Raw genomic sequence first — 16,535 nt, 5'->3', positions numbered from 1 at the left:
GGATAAGGAGGCTTATTTCTGTTATTCTGATGAACCCTAGAGGAAGGGAGCGAGGTCGCCGGAGGCCTGGCCAAGGGCGGGGTGAGGACCGCGCAGACTCAGCTCCTCGGCTCCGGGAGGAAGTTACGAGCTCCGGCGTCTATGGTCACCATGGTGACGGGACCGACTTCGGCCCCTCCCACCTGCCCCTCACCCTGCAGGGCGCACCATGGCAACCAGACCTCTGCATTGCGGAAGCTGGTCCGGCTGGTCTCCACAGTCGGGAAACCCGCGGCGGAGGCCGCCCCCATCCCGAGGGACTCGAAAATGTACAGCCAGCGATTTGGCATCATACAGCGGGAGGTTAAGGGCCCCACTCCCAAGGTGGTGATCGTGGTAAGCACGGGATGTGTGTGCGGGACCCTACCGCTTTCTGCATTTCCCTGCACTCCAAGCCCAGCCAAGCCCATCCTGGCCCCAGCCGCGGCTCTCGTAAGGGGAGCAGGTGCCTGATGTAGTGGGGGTTGAATTTTGAAAGAAGGAAAGATAGGTCATTCACCTAGCTCCTGTACTCTGTCCCTCAACCCACCCCCTCCCGCCCTCGCACCAGTTATATTTAGATTCTGTATTTGTAGAATCACCACTTGGGATACTGAGAGTTTTCAGTCTCCAAGACACCCAAGGGAGGTCTGTCCCCTTGTGATGTGGCGTGTCTGTCACGGAAAGGGTGCTGGGCTGGGGCAGGACAGGAAATCGGGTCTGGGCTGGTGGTGATTCAGCTGTATGCTCTTGGGCTGGTCCTGCATTCCCTGAGAAAATTGTATAAGAAAGGGGGATTGGGCTGTGAGGGATTGTGAGGGGTTATAGTGCCCTTCCTCTACCAACTCCACTGTAACAGAAGTGTCCCTGCAGGCCTGGAAATAGGACGGTTGGTTGCCTCTAAGGCTCGGGTGGTGGTAGGAGGCCACGCGAATGTTGTGTGCTGCAGAATTTGATGGGTCTTGCTCAGAACCCCAGACACTTGGTCTATGCACCTGGATTCCTTTGTTCCTACAAACTAGTCTCTACAGGCTAGAAAGCCTTCATGTGTAATTCAGCAATTACAGAGGTATATTCTTGAACCCCTGCTGTGTCCACAGCACTGTGGGAGATACAGGGGTAAATACAATGACCCTAGGAGGTTTATTCTTCATTAAAAGTCTGATCCCTGCCTTCCTCTTGCTTATTTTCTAATTACAGAAACAATTTGTTCATTCATAAAACCATTAAAGGCTAACACGATAGATAATCGTGTGCTATATTATCTGTGATGGTACTTAATGGAAGAAATATCAGGAATAATGAAGGATGCAGTTTTACTATGCACCACAGTGCACATAGCATTTCTCAGTCCACTTATAGACCTGCTCCCTCTTCTCTAGATCCAAGGACTGTAGGTCCTGGGTCTGGAAATCAATAGATTGGAGGCTTCTACAGACTGTAAGTTTCAAAGGGATAATTACATATTTCATGAAGGACAGAAACTGATCTATTCTGGGTTCTGTATCCCAACACAGAGATCAGGGGCTGGGCTATTGTTCGTGTGCCATTACTTGTGATGGGAACCAATAAGGAACAGGAAAAAAAAATAATACCACCAAACCAGAGAAGCAGACCTATTGAATACTTTGAGCTTATAGAAGAATAAAGAGGAAAAGGGAGAAATCAGAGTTGTGCATCTCAGATGTCAGAGTGTGATAAGAAGCGTGGATGTTAGAGATTGCAGAGTTTCGGTGGGGGAAGAATTAAAGCCGCCAGAGATGAGACTTGATGCTAAACAATTCCTCCAGGAGAAAGCCATAAATGATATAACATCTGAAGTAATGGAGAAGTAAAGGAGCAGTTATTTGGTGAGTGCTGCTGAGGGACCCAATTACTTAATTCTCAAAATAGTTTCTTAGGAGCGCATTTATTTTGCTCATTTTGACAGGTGAGAAAACTGAGACTCAGATTAAGTACCTTGTTCAAATTCATAGAGTTATAATGGGTAGAGGCCAGAATCAAATTTAGACTGTAAAACATTGTTTTTTAAGACATATAAACTATAAACTCTATTGTTAGAAACTGTAATTGAACACGTTACAGTAACAAAAGACTTCAGTGACCTTGGAAACACAAAGTAGTTTTTTTAAATATAATTTATTGTCAAATTGGCTTCGATACAACACCTAGTGCTCATCTCAACAACAAGGTAGTTATTAAACCCTATGTTCTTCTGCCTTTAGCATGGTTTAGAGTTGCAGTGTCCAATATGGTAGCCACTAGCCACAATGGCTTTTAAGCACTGGAAATGTGCCTGCAGTCACATGTTGAAATGACAATATTTTGAATTTATTGGTTAAATAAAATACATTATTAAAATTAACTTCCCGTTTCTTTTTACTTTCTAAAATGCAGCTACTAGAAAATGTTGAACTATAGATTTGTCTTACATTATATTTCTGTTAAGCAGTATGGATATTGAGTAATGCTGAGACTGTGCATGGATTGGTATCACCTTGTTAGAGAACTCCAGGTCATATCTTACTCATCCAGACACTGGGCCCTTCCTGACTACCGAGTCCTATACAGGATACCCCAAACCTTGAAAGGTTTCCCGATCCCTGGCTACTGCTAAGGGTGTTTCCCACCACGCTTCACGTCCATTCTCCTTTTCAGTCAACATGTACTTCAGAGCCAGGCTCCTGCTCTGACAACTCAAGATAATTGATTCTTGGTGACTTTGGTGCTAGGTTCTCAGCCCATAAGTCTACTGGGAGCCTGAGTTCCTGTGTATATCCTGCCCAAGGTATAGTCTTGACTCTGCTCTACTTTATTATCACTGAATCTGTATTCATAAAAGTGTCATATATATTAGAGAACAGTAGTTTGCTAATTAAGTGGCTCTAGGCTGTAAATAGTTCTGATATGGATTAGCTATCTACCATGATGTAACCTCCAACATCATCTGTCTCCAACCCATCTCAGACCTGTCTTATCTTGTTCAACTAAATTTAGGTACCTGTATGTGTACCTTGAACCCTGAACCTTTTCATCAAGTTATCTGCAAGTGTTGATTTTCTTTTCTCAGGAGACTCCTTTACCAAGACCTAACACTAGTATTCTGGTAATCCCAACAGTGATGTTCTAAGTGTAAATTAGCAAATTGACTTTCTGCCTTATGAGTAAGAATTTTGATACTTGCAAATCAGTATCCCAGAGTCTCACTATTCATCTAAGGTTGACTTGCTAAATATGGCTGAAAATACAAAGCTCAAGACAGTGGATTTCATGATGGCCCCAGGAGGAGCAGAAATTGCATCAAGCCCACCCAGAAAGCTTTCCTTTCTCTCTTCTTTCCTTCACCTTTCACACTGAGAACCAGTGGTGGTAAGGCATTGTGCTCAAAGCTAGGAATATAGAAATGAGAAAGATAGTCCATGTGATTTTATAAAATGCATCAATATGTATTCAAAATGATGTATGTATTTCCAACTCTTTAGTGGAAGTTTGTGTAAAAAGAATATAGAAATTTAAGTTATTCCAAAATGTCAGGAGCACTGCCCTTACATTGGACACAATAGAAACAAGAATAAAGCTTTGCCATCAGTTTTTTTCCCCCTTTTTTCTCTTCTCTTTTCCCCTTCCCTCCTTCCTTACCTTCCTTTCTTCTTAGTGGAGGGTGTTTTGTTTTTGTTTTTTATTGTCACAACTCATTAGAGAGAGTAGCCTCTTCTAGTTGAAAGTATTTTGATGGTAACTATGTTGTCTACCCATGGAAAACAATGCAGGACAGTGGGGGGCAAGATGAAGGTTACGAACTAAAAGATCTCTAATTCTTATTCTATTTAGGTTCACCCTGAGTATTTAAAGACTATTACAGCACTTAATGTTTCTGAGTTTGACTAAATAATCTCTAGAGTCCTGCTCAAAGTTTTAACTTCATAATTCCATGAACTTTTATTCAAAAGGCTCTTAAGAAATATTTGAGACTGATTTGATGACATTGTAAGTATAGGCTTCAAAGAATGAAGTTAAACCTTAGGCACTTGAGCTCTTTGTGGTTGTAGCCAGTTGCATTACTTTGATATACCCAATTTTATTTAGTATTGGTGGAGATCATGATTAATTGAAAATATGCAATTGATTTTTGATCGATTGTGAGTGATTATTATTTATTTTCAGAGAGCTAAGCCTCCTAAAGTTCAAGGGGCTGAGCAAATTCTTCAAAGAATCCAACGCAGCCATCAGAAACATCATGCTATCTTGGCTTCCATTAAGTCAAAGGAGCGGGATCGCTTGAAAGTTGACTGGGACCAGCACAATGATCACAAATTTGTGGACAGTCTTGTGAAAGCAAGAATCAAGGATGCCATGCAAGGTTTTATCATCAACACTGAAGAAAGACGAAATAAGTAAGGTTCACAAACATGGTGCTTCAGACTATGAAACAATCCCAAAACCTTCACATGAGATTGACCAAAAATCAAGTGAATTTTTAAAGTAAGGATCATGGCTGAGATATTCATATCTCTACCAAATCAATAGCTACTGCTTGTTTGTATTTTCATTTGTGGTAACCCACATTTGATAGAAAGCAAAAGAATGTGTTGTTTAATATTGTTACTTTAATTAAAATCTGTTTATATTCTTTTGCTGAAGATGTACATTATGTATCTAATTTGTATGTGATCAAATAAAATATGGCAAATGTCAGTCTGTTTATTGCGTTAAATGGTGACTAGTATTATTTCATAGAAAACTACAATGATCTTTTCCTTGCAAAATTTATGACGAAATATGTGCTTTGGGAATCAAATAAATAATCAGTTGGTAAAATGGTCCCTGTGGCATGACAGTTTTAATTTTTTTGTAATTTTCTTTCAGGCTACGTGAACTTTTAGCCTCAGAAGAAAATGGGTATTTTACTGAAATGCGGTTGCAAGAAGAAACAATTGAGGAGAAAAAAGATAGAATGAGAGATAAAACCAGATTATTGAAAGAGAAGAAAGAAAAAGAGAGACAGGATTTTGTGACTGAAAAACTAGACCAGCAATTCAGGTAATGATACAGAAAAACACACACAGAATCTGAAGTTGGTGCATGAAAAACTGATTTAGGAATGCTAATTTATAGCAAAGTATGGCCTTAAGATGGTATATACAGTAGTTGTGCCTCTAAGTCTTGGTAATTATACACATCATTGGATAGTGCAGGCACTGAGGGTTTACTGTTGTTTTGTAGTGAGAATGCTTAGGACCTACTGAGTTAGTAAATTATAAGTATTTAATATAGTGTTATTGTCTATAGTCATAGTACTGTACATTAGATCTTCAGAACTTATTTATTCATCTTATAACTGGAAGCTTGTGTCCTTTGATCAACATTTCCTCATTTTTCCCACCTCCACTCCCTGGGAACCACCGCACCTTTCTACTCTGTATGCATTCAACCATTTTTTTTTTTTTTTTTAGTTGAGAATACAATATTGCTCTTTCTCTGGCTTAACCCACTGAATAGTGTCATCCAGGTTCATCGATGTTGTCTCAAGTGGTAGGATTTCCTTTTTTATGTTGAATAATATTCCATTTCATATATCTATGTGTATATACATAGATATGTGTGTGTATGTATATCTATATATATGGCATATATGTCACACATTTTATTTATCCATTCACATATCACTAGACACTTAGGATGTTTCCGTATCTTGACTATTGTGAATAATGCTGCAATGAACACGAGAGTGCAGATATCGAGATACTGATTTTATTTCCTTTGGATATATGCCCAGAAGTGGGATTGCTGGATCATATGGTAGTTCTATTTTTAGTTTTTTTAGGTTAGGAATCTCTATACTGTTTTTCATAATAGCTGTACAAATTTATATTCCCACCAATACAAAGGTTTCCTTTTCTCTACACCCTTGCCAACATTTGTCATCGCTTGTCTTTTTGATAATAGCTATCCTAACAGGTGTGAGGTGATATCTCATTGTGGTGTTGATTTGCATTTCCCTGGTAATTAGTAATGTCAGGTACCTTTTCATGTACTTCTTGGTCATCATTTGTATGTCTTCTCTGGAAAAATATCTATTCAGGTTCTTGGCTCATTTTTTAATCGGGTTTTTGGGGGGCCAATGAGCTGTTTGAGTTCCTTATATATTTTTATTTTATTTTATTTTTATTTTTTATTTTTTTTAAGGTTATTTATTTTGGGAGACAGAGACTGAGTGCAAGCAGGGAAGGGGCAGAGAGAGAGGGAGAAAGAGAGAGAATCACAAGCAGGCACCACACTGTCAGTGTGGAGCCTGATGCGGGGCTCTAAATCACTAACTTTGAGATCATGGACCTGAGCCGAAATCAAGAGTAAGATGCTTAACTGACTGAGCCACCCAGGTGCCCCATCCTTATATATTTTGGATATTAATCCTTTAACAGATACATAGTTTGAAAGTATCCCATGATTGCCTTTTCATTTTGTTGGTTGTTTTCTGTGCAGAAGCTTTTTAGTTTAATGTGGTCCCACTTGTTTATTTTTGCTTTTGTTACCATTCCTTTAGGTGTCATATCCAAAAAATCATGCCAAGACCAATGTCAAGGTGATTTTTCCCTATATTTTTGCCTATGTGTTTTACAGTTAACAGATTTATGTTTAAGTCTTTAATCCATTTTGAGTTCATTTTTATGAATGGTATATATAGTAGTCCAATTTTATTCTTTTTCATAAGGATATCCAGTTTTCCCAAGACTATTTATGAAGAGACTATTCAATAGTATGTAATACTTCCAGCTTTGTTCTTTTTTTATCAATGTTGCTTTGGCTATCTTGATAGCCAATGGCACAGGGACCGTTTATCAAGATTGATTTGCCTCTTTTGTGGTTCCATCTGAAATTTTGGATTATTTTTTCTATTTCTGTGAAAAATTTTATTGGAATTTTGGTGGGGATTGCATTAACTCTGTAGATCACTGCATAGCATGGACGTTTTACCGATATTGATTCTTACAGGACGCCTGGGTGACTCAGTCAGTTGAGCGTCCGACTTCAGCTCTGGTCATGATCTCGCAGTCTGTGAGTTCGAGCCCCGTGTCGGGCTCTGTGCTGACAGCTCAGAGCCTGGAGCCTGCTTCGGATTCTGTGTCTCCCTCTCTTTCTGCCCCTCCCCTGCTCATGCTGTCTCTTTCTGTCGAAACTAAATAAAACATTAAAAAAAAATTAAAAAAAAAACAATATTGATTCTTACAATCCAAGGATAAATGATATCTTTCCACCTATTTCTGTCTTCTTTTTTTTTTTTTTTTTATATCAATGTCTTACAGTTTTCAGTGTATTAATCTTTAACCTCCTTGGTAAAATATTTTCCTAAATATTGTGTTGTTTTTGATGCTTTTTTCAAGTGGGTTGTTTTCTTAACTTCTCTTTCAGATAGTTTATTTTTAGTGTATAGAAATTGCAACTAATTTCTGTATGTTTTCATATCCTGCAATATTACCGAGCTTATTGATTAGTTCTAACAGTTTTTTGGTTGAGTCTTTAGTGTTTTCTATATATAAGATCATGTCATGTGCAGACAGTTTTAGTTCTTTTCCATTTTGGATGCCTTTTATTTATTTTTCTTGCCTAATTGCTCTAGCTAGAACCTCTAGTACTAAGTTGAATAAAAGTGGCAAGAGTGGGCCCCCTTATCTCATTCCTGATTTCAGAGGAAGAGCCTTCAACTTTCTACCATTGAGTATGAAGTGAGCAGGGAGCTTATCATATATGGCCTTTATTGTGGTGAGCTACATTCTTTCTGTACCTAGTTTGTTGAGAGTTTTTATCATGAAAGTATGTTGAATTTTTCAGTTGCTTTTTCTGCAGCTATTGTGATTATCTTATAATTTTTATCCTTCATTTTGTTAATGTGGTGCATCACATTTATTGATTTGTATATATTGAAACATCCTTACATTCTAGGGATAAATCCCACTTGATCATGGTGTATGATCCTTTTTTTTTTTTTTTTAAGTTAATTTATTTATTTTGAGACAGAGAGAGAGCAAGAGAGAGTGAAGGGGAAGGGGTAGAGAGAGAGGGAGAGACTCCTAAGAAGAGCCTGATGCAGGGCTTAATCCCATGAACCGTGAGGTCACAACCTGAACTGAAATCAAGTGTTGGATGCTTAACCAACTGAGCTACCCAGGTACCCTAGTAGATCCTTTTAATGTGCTATTAAATTTGGTTTACTAAGTATTTTGTTGCAAATTTTTGCATCTATGTTTATCAGGGATATTGGCCTGTAATTTCCTTTTCTTGTAGTGTCCATGTCTGGTTTTGGTGGTAGGGTAATGCTGGTCTCATAAAATACATTTGGAAATGTTCTCTCTTCTTCAATTTTTTGGAAGCTTTTGAGAAGGATTGGTATTAATTCTTCTTTAAAAGTTTGGTAGAATTCACCAATGAAGCCATCTAGTCCTGGGATTTTATTCACTGGGAGATTTTTGATTAGTGATTCAATCCCCGAGCTCTTATTGATCTTTTCAGATTTTGTATTTCTTCATGATTCAGTCTTTTTTTCTTTTTTTTTTTTACATTTATTTATTTTTGAGAAACAGAGTGAGAGAAGGCATGAGCAGGGGAGGGGCACAGAGAGAAGGAGACACAGAATCCGAAGCAGGCTCCAGGCTCTGAGCATAGCTGTCAGCACAGAGCCTGATGCGGGGCTCGAACCCATGAACTGTGAGATCATGACCTAAGCCGAAGTCGGACGCTCAACCAACTGAGCCACCCAGGCACCCCTTCATGATTCAGTCTTGATAGGTTTATGTGTTTAGGAATTTGTCCATTTTTCCCAGGCTATCTAATTTGTTGGTTTGGAATTGTTCATAGTAGTCTTCCATGATCCTTTGTGTTTTTGTAGGATCAGTTGTAATGTCTCCTCTTTCATTTCTGATTTTATTTATTTGAGTCTTCTCTCTTTTTTTCTTAGTCAAGTTACAGGTTTGTCGATTTTGTTAATTTTTTCAAGAAACCAAATCTTAGTTTGATTGATTTTTTTTCTATCATTTTGCTAGTGTCCATTTTATTTGTTTCTGCTCTAATCTTTGTTATTTCCTTTCTTCTGGTAACTTTGGGAATAGTTTGTTGTTTTTCTAGTTCCTTGAAGTAAAGTTATATTGTTTACTTGAGACTTTTTTCTTACTATAGGTGTTTATTGCTCTAAAATTCCCTCTTTAAACTGCTTTTGCTACATCCTGTAGGTCTGGTATGTTGCATTTCCATTTTCATTTGTTTCAAGATATTTTTTGATTTTCCTTTTTATTTCTTCTTTGACTCATTGGTTGGTTGTTCAGAAGTGTGTTGTTTAGTTTCCACATTATTTGTTAGTTTTCCAACTTCCGTCCTGTTATTAATTTCTAGTTTCATACCATTGTGGTAAGAAATGATGCTTGATAAGATTTCAGTCTTTTTTTTTTGTGACCTAGCGTATGATATATCCTAGAGAGTATTCCATGTACGCTTGAGAAGAATGTATTCTGCTGCTGTTGGATAGACTGTTCTATATATGTCTATGCATTCCATTTGATCTAGAGTGTACTTAAGTCCCATGTTTCCTTATTGATTTTCTGTCTGGATGATCTTTGCACTGTTGAAAGTGGAGTATTGAAGTCCTTTACCATTGCTGCATTGCTACAGTTTCTCCCTTCGAATCTGTTAATATTTGTTTAATATATTTAGGTGTTACCTGTATATATATTTATAATTGTTATATCCTTTTGATATGTAAGGACCGTCTTTGTCTTTTTTTTTTTTTTTTTTACAGCTTTTGAGTTAAAATTTATTTTGTCTAATGGAAGTATAGCCATCTCTTCTCTTTTTGTTTCTGCTTGCATGGAATATCTTTTTCCATTCCTTCACTTTCAGCTTTTATGTGTCCTTAAAGCTGAAGTGAGTGTTTTGCAAGCAGCATATATATGGATCTTGTTTTCTTTCTGTTCAGCCACTCTGGATACTTTCAAATTTCCTGTCTTCGAGTTCTCAGATTGTTTATTCCACTTGATCAAATCTGGTGTTGATGCCCTCTCTTGCATTTTTCATTTCATCCATTGTGTTCTTTAGCTCCAGAATTTCTGTTTGGTTCTTTTTTATGATTTCTGTCTCTGTTGAAACTCTCATTTCGTTCATGTGTTGTTTTCCTGATTTTGTTGAATTGTCTGTGTTGTCTTGTAGCTCACCGAGCTTTAAAACAATTATTTTGAATTTTTTGTCTTTAGGATTACTTACTGGAAAATTACTGTGTTCCTTTGATGGTGTCATTTTTTCTTGTGTGTGTGTGTGTGTGTGTGTGTGTGTGTGTGTGTGTGTGTGTTCCTTGAAGTCTCTTGTGGCTCTTTTCACATCTTGAAAACAGTTACCTCCTCCAGTCTTTACTGGATTGCTTCAGGATAAGTATACCTTCACAGGCTGGCCCAGCTAAGAATTCTGAGGCTTTCTCAGACCTTTTTACAGATGTGCCTACTCCATACTTTTTGTTCTTTCTTTTGGGGAGAGGATTCTCTCAGTCCTGCAAAGCTAGGCCGGGTGCTGAGAGACTCCTGTTTGTTTTTCCTAGTATGGCACCCCAAAATGCCTAAATTTGTGCATCTTCTCCCAATCCCACAGAATTGGGCCAGCTTTCTGTACATGCCAGCTAGCCATCTGCAAAGGCCCACACTCAATATCCAGTGGAGCACAAGTAGGAAGCTGGTCACAGGGGGTATGCCATGGAGTATCCGGGGTGTTTGTGGCTCAGCTGGAGGGTCTGCAGGCAAGCTGTCCCCAGCAGTTCATGAGCAGGCTTCCTGATGGAGTCCATGTGGCAGTTAGGAGGCTCCGCATCCCATGATGATTTCCAGACCCTGGTTGCTCTGCTCCTCACCTCTTTCAAGCCCTCAGCCGTGCACCTCAGTATTTGGGGTGAGGCAAGAAAGAAATGGGCCACTTGGGGGAAGTCACATGCTCGCTCGTGTGTTTTCACTTTCCCCTGTAAGAGAAATCATGGACTGAGGGGTGTCTGTCTTGGCACTGAGTTCTGCTACCTTGGGGGAGAGGTGACAAGCATAAAATGAAGCTATTCTTACTCTCTTCAATGTGTCTATTAGCAGATTTTTGTCTCTAGTGGTATGCCATAACTTCTCCGCCAGACTCCTGGACTCCCACAAAGGTACTCTCAAACTACCAAAATTGATGGTTTTTAAGGGGATAACAGTAGAAAATTGCTATTCGACCACATTGCTCATGTCCACTCATGCAGGTACTGAGTTGGTGTAAGTACTGTGCTCTAACGTTCTGTTCTTGTCTCCCAATTAGAATGGAAGTACCAAGTGAGATTCTGTTACTGAATTTTAGATATTAATCTCAGACATGCTTTTGGCAGAAAGTTCCTGTCTCAGGAAGTCTTTGGTAGAGTTGAGTTTTCCCCCTAGTGCTGTAGTCTCTACCTGTGCAGAATGTGTGCTTGGTTCCCTGTTCTTTATTGTTTACTTGACTGGCCTCTTGGTCCTTGGAGTCTTAACCTTAACTTTTGATCCACTTTCTGACCCAGACTCACAGTGACTCTCAGTTTTCAGATCTCTGGTCTTCACTATACGCACTCCAATCCTGTGGTTGTCTTCATCAGCCCTTTTTGTTTTGCTTTTCCCTTTTGGGAATACCCTGAATTTATACTCTCATTTCAGACCAATACTCTAGTTACAGAGGGAAATTTTGAATGGAACTACCTGAGATGATTTATATCATGAAGAGCTTGACGAAGGCTTTTAATTTCACAAAGTGTGAGAGATTCCTTCCTTCTAAGGCAAAGGTATACTAAAAAGCCTCAATGTGTTGTATTCCTTCTTAGATCTACAACTCTTAGAGCAAGAGCACATTTACATATTTATAATTTCATTATATGTGTAATTCCTCAGTTATATTTTCAGTGGCTCTAATAATGCCTTCTAAGAGTGTGCATCAAGAATTACCATTATGTATCTCAGGATGGTGTGTTCATTTTGCCCCCTTTTTTTCATTCATGTCTCTTAATATAGTGATGATCACATGATGTGACCCATGGAATGCCCCCAATTATCCACTTTATCAATCTCTTAATTTTGGAGTAACTGATTAAGACTTTTATCTTCAGAAGGGATTTTTAAAGTTCAAGTATCACCCGGCAATGCTTAAAACATAGCCATTATCATTCAGTAATTAAATAATTATTTCTGGGCCCCTACTTTGTGCCAGGTTCTGGGATTGAATAATAGACTGATTGGCTTCACACAAAAACAAATGTCACTTAGGCTATCAGGTCACCAAATGTGAGTGGGGCAGCTTGTGTATCATGTTACTCTGGATTTGGGAACAGAGTAATGTAACAAAGTAACAAAACGAAGTTAATGTAAACCCCGAATTAAAGTCTAGCACAATTCAGAAGGAATGTAAGAGTTCATTTTTCACAGCATGCAGAATTGGAGCCAATGAGAAATCCAAAGGTCAACAGGTGTGAGAAAACAGCAAAACCAGGCATGTAGAGAGATCAAAACATGGTTTCAGAGGCAAGGCTTTTGCCATCTCCTCTCTCTCTGCCATGAAGTTGCTGTTAATCATAGAGACTGCCCTAAATCCTCCTGGTAGAAGCCCAGAGGACAAGTAAGCTAATTCAGTGGGGAGTTCATACAGATCGCAGATACAGCTGTGCCAACAGAGTAAATTAAACTGCCCACACTGGAGGGAATGGCAAGTTCCAGGGCTTAGGGACCTGCTGGAGGAGGGCAGTGAAGAAAACCAGAGTGGTAGTAATGCATATGTCCAGAAGGGACTTCTGCTTTCCTCATCTAGCATATAGGTAACTTGAGTTCCACAGATATTAATTTTCTTGAGTCTTCAAGCTTGTAGTAACCAAGACAGGATTAGACTTGGATTTTCTAGCCTGTGTAAAGTATAGCCTCACTCCTTGTCCTTGATAGGACTTGGACACTCCTACCGGCTTCTGGAGGGGAAGATGCAGGGAGGGACAAAGGGGACACTAGCAAATGAATTTCAATGGATCATTCATATATTTTCCACTCCTTGGTGAATGCTTCTGAACACAGTAAGGACAATGAGGTTCAAAAGTGGTTTGGGCCGTTAAAATACCTATCAGTTTGGTAACATCTTACAGATTTCATAGACAAATCTTGTATAACTAAGTATATAGCTTCACAGAGAAGTTGTACAACTTGCTAGTTAGATAAATTGTTATCTTTTTGAAGAAACAGTTATATCCTACAGCTTTATAATTTATCTGAAAACAAATTGTTTATAGTGCTTTTAACATAATACTGCCAACTCTTTAATACAGAGCATCAAACATAGTTCTCATTCATTATGAGAGTGAAGGGTCAGGGTTAAATTTTGACCAAGGATGCTAAATCAGGCCCCATTATTGAAAATTTAAGTGGAGCTTTAACACATATATGGAGCAAGATGAAATTACTCCCCCTCCTCCACTGCCTTCTCCTCCGCTTCCTTTTTGTATTCCGTTGTATGAATATGCCACGACATTATTTGTTCATTTTCCAGACAATGGGCATTTCGGTTATTTCCAGTTTGGGACTCTTAAGAATAAAGCTGCTATGAACATGCTTGTACATGTCTTTGGTGGACATGTGCATTCACAGGGACATGTGACCCATTTGATTGGGTCATTTTTAGTGTTCTTATTCTTCCAAACAGAGACATTATTTTCAGTAATAATTAAATGAATAATAATAAGATAGCCAGTGATTTCTCTCTTTTTTTTTTTTTAATTTTAAATTTCAAAATAATTATACATTTACAGAGATGCCATGTACCCTTCTCCCGGTTTCCCCCAGTGGTTATATATTACATAACTATAGCCACAATAGTAGGGAAATTGACAGTGGTGCAACATGTGTGTACAGTTTTGTCTCCTTTTGTCACACGTGTAGGTCCATCTAACTCACCACCACAATCAAGATACAGACCTATTCCAGTGCCATAGAGATCTTCCTCGTGTGGTCACACCCACCCCTCTCACCCCCATCATTCTCGGCCTCGGGCAGCCACTAATCTCTTTTCTTTTTCCTTTCACCATTTCAAGAATGTTACATGCGTGGAATCACACAATATTTGTTCTTTTGAGATTGGCTTGTTTTCATTCAACATGGTGCCTTTGTAAGGTCCATCCAAGTTGCTACACGTATCAGTGGTTTGTGCTTTGTGTTCCCTTGTATGGATATACTTAGGTTTGTGTAAACCATTCACTACTGAAGGACATTTTGATGGTTTCTACTTTTTAGCTATTATAAATGAATCTAATATGAACACTTGCATACAGATTTTTGTGTGACCATAAATTTTCATTTCTCCCGGATAGTTGTCCTGTGCTATTGCTGGATCTTTATATGTGTGTTTAGTTCTTAAAGAAACTGCCAAAGTGTTTTCCGGTGTGGTTGTACCATCTTATATTTGCACCAGTAATGTATAAAAGACCAAGTTTTTCCATGTTCTTGCCAAGATTTTTATACTGTCACTGTTAGAGGTATGCATGGTCTCAATTGGCATTTTCCTAATGACTGGTGATGTTGAACAACTTTTTATGTGCTTATTTGGTATCTGTGTATCCTCTTTGGTAAATGTCTCTTCATGTCTTTGCCCATTTTCTAATTGGATTACCTATTAAGTTTTTAAAGTTTCTTATCTATTCTAGATATGAGTCCTTTGCGTAGGATATGTGCTTTGGAAATATTTTTCTTCCTAGTCTGTGGTTTGTTTTTTTTTAATCCTCTTAACAGGGTCTTTCACAGAGAGAGAATTTTTAAATTTGATGCAATTCTATTTATCAATATTTCTTTTATGGATCATGCTTTTGATGCATCATGAACTTTTTTTTTTTTTTTTAATTTTTTTTTCAACGTTTTTATTTATTTTTGGGACAGAGAGAGACAGAGCATGAACGGGGGAGGGGCAGAGAGAGAGGGAGACACAGAATCGGAAACAGGCTCCAGGCTCTGAGCCATCAGCCCAGAGCCCGACGCGGGGCTCGAACTCACGGACCGCGAGATCGTGACCTGGCTGAAGTCGGACGCTTAACCGACTGCGCCACCCAGGCGCCCCATGAACTTTGTTTTTAAGTGTCCTATATTTATATACAGTTAGTGACTGGATCCCAGATTAAGGTAGGCATTTTTTGGTTTTGTTTTGTTTTGGAGTGTTTTTATTAAATGAATACCCTAGGATGTATTGTCAGAACACTTGAGGATAGTCTCGCCTCTGTTAATTACTGATAGAGGTGACAGAATGAAGTACCAAAGAATTCAAACTCCAGGGCCAGACTGCTAGGTCTTCAGTCCCAGTTCCACCACATATGAAATGTATGAACTTATCTAAGATGTTTAATTGCTCTGTGCCTCTATTTTATCTGTAAACTGGGGACAATAATAATAATGAAATTGCAATAATGTTCATTGCGACATTGGTTGCTATGAAGATTACAAGAGTTCATACATGTCGAGGGCTTAGAACAGTGCCTGGCAAATAATACCCGCTCCGTAACTGTTGCTAATATTACAACTATTGGCTATGTGGCTCGGGAAGACCATAAGGTTTCCTGAGTTTCAATTGCTTTAACTCTAAAATGGGGATATTACTTGCTGCTCTAAGTTATAAGACACATGTGAGGATAAAATAAGACTTTTTTCTTAATTTTATTTTTTTTAATTTACATCCAAATTAGTTAGCATATAGTGCAACAATGATTTCAGGAGTAGATTCCTCAATGCCCCTTACCCATTTAGCCCATCCCCCCTCCCACAACCCCTCCAGTAACCCTCTGTTTGTTCTCCATATTTAAGAGTCTCTTATGTTTTGTTCCCCTCCCTGTTTTTATATTATTTTTGTTTCTCTTCCCTTATGTTCATCTGTTTTGTCTCTTAAAGTCCTCATATGAGTGAAGGCATATGATATTTGTCTTTCTCTGACTAATTTCGCTTAGCATAATACCCTCCAGTTCCATCCACATAGTTGCAAATGGCAAGATTTCATTCTTTTTGATTGCCGAGTAATACTCCATTGCATATATCTACCACATCTTATTCATTCATCCATCGATGGACATTTGGGCTCTTTCCATACTTTGGCTATTGTTGATAGTGCTGCTATAAACATTGGGGTGCATATGTCCCTTCGAAACAGCACACCTGTATCCCTTGGATAAATGCCTAGTAGTGCAATTGCTGGGTCGCGGGGTAGTTCTGTTTTTAATTTTTTGAGGAACCTCCATATTGTTTTCCAGAGTGGCTGCACCAGCTTGCATCCCCACCAACAATGCCAAAGAGATCCTCTTTCTCCGCATCCTCACCAACATCTGTCGTTGCCTGAGTTGTTCATGTTAGCCATTCTGACAGGTGTAAGGTGGTATCTCATTGTGGTTTTGATTTGTATTTCCCTGATGATGAGTGATGTTGAGCATTTATTCATGTGCCAGTTGGCCATCTGGATGTCTTCTTTGGAGAAGTGTCTATTCATGTCTT

The 16,535-nt window shown here is 38.8% G+C and overlaps 1 protein-coding gene across 1 annotated transcript in view; it reads left to right on the top strand.

The window, feature by feature from the left end:
- Nucleotides 1-41: 41 nt before the first annotated feature.
- Nucleotides 42-16,535, top strand: part of CFAP53 (cilia and flagella associated protein 53) — a 36,596-nt gene continuing 20,102 nt past the window's right edge. The window contains exons 1-3 of the mRNA XM_045459064.1: nt 42-375; nt 4,183-4,412; nt 4,885-5,058. Of these exons, the coding sequence (XP_045315020.1) occupies nt 142-375; nt 4,183-4,412; nt 4,885-5,058 (638 nt within the window). The 5' untranslated portion in view covers nt 42-141. The remainder of the gene's footprint in view (nt 376-4,182; nt 4,413-4,884; nt 5,059-16,535) is intronic.

Source organism: Leopardus geoffroyi, chromosome D3, assembly GCF_018350155.1.
Source record: "Leopardus geoffroyi isolate Oge1 chromosome D3, O.geoffroyi_Oge1_pat1.0, whole genome shotgun sequence".
NCBI lineage: Eukaryota > Metazoa > Chordata > Mammalia > Carnivora > Felidae > Leopardus > Leopardus geoffroyi.
Note: the sequence above shows the minus strand (reverse complement) of the source record. Positions and strands in the feature narration are given on the sequence as shown.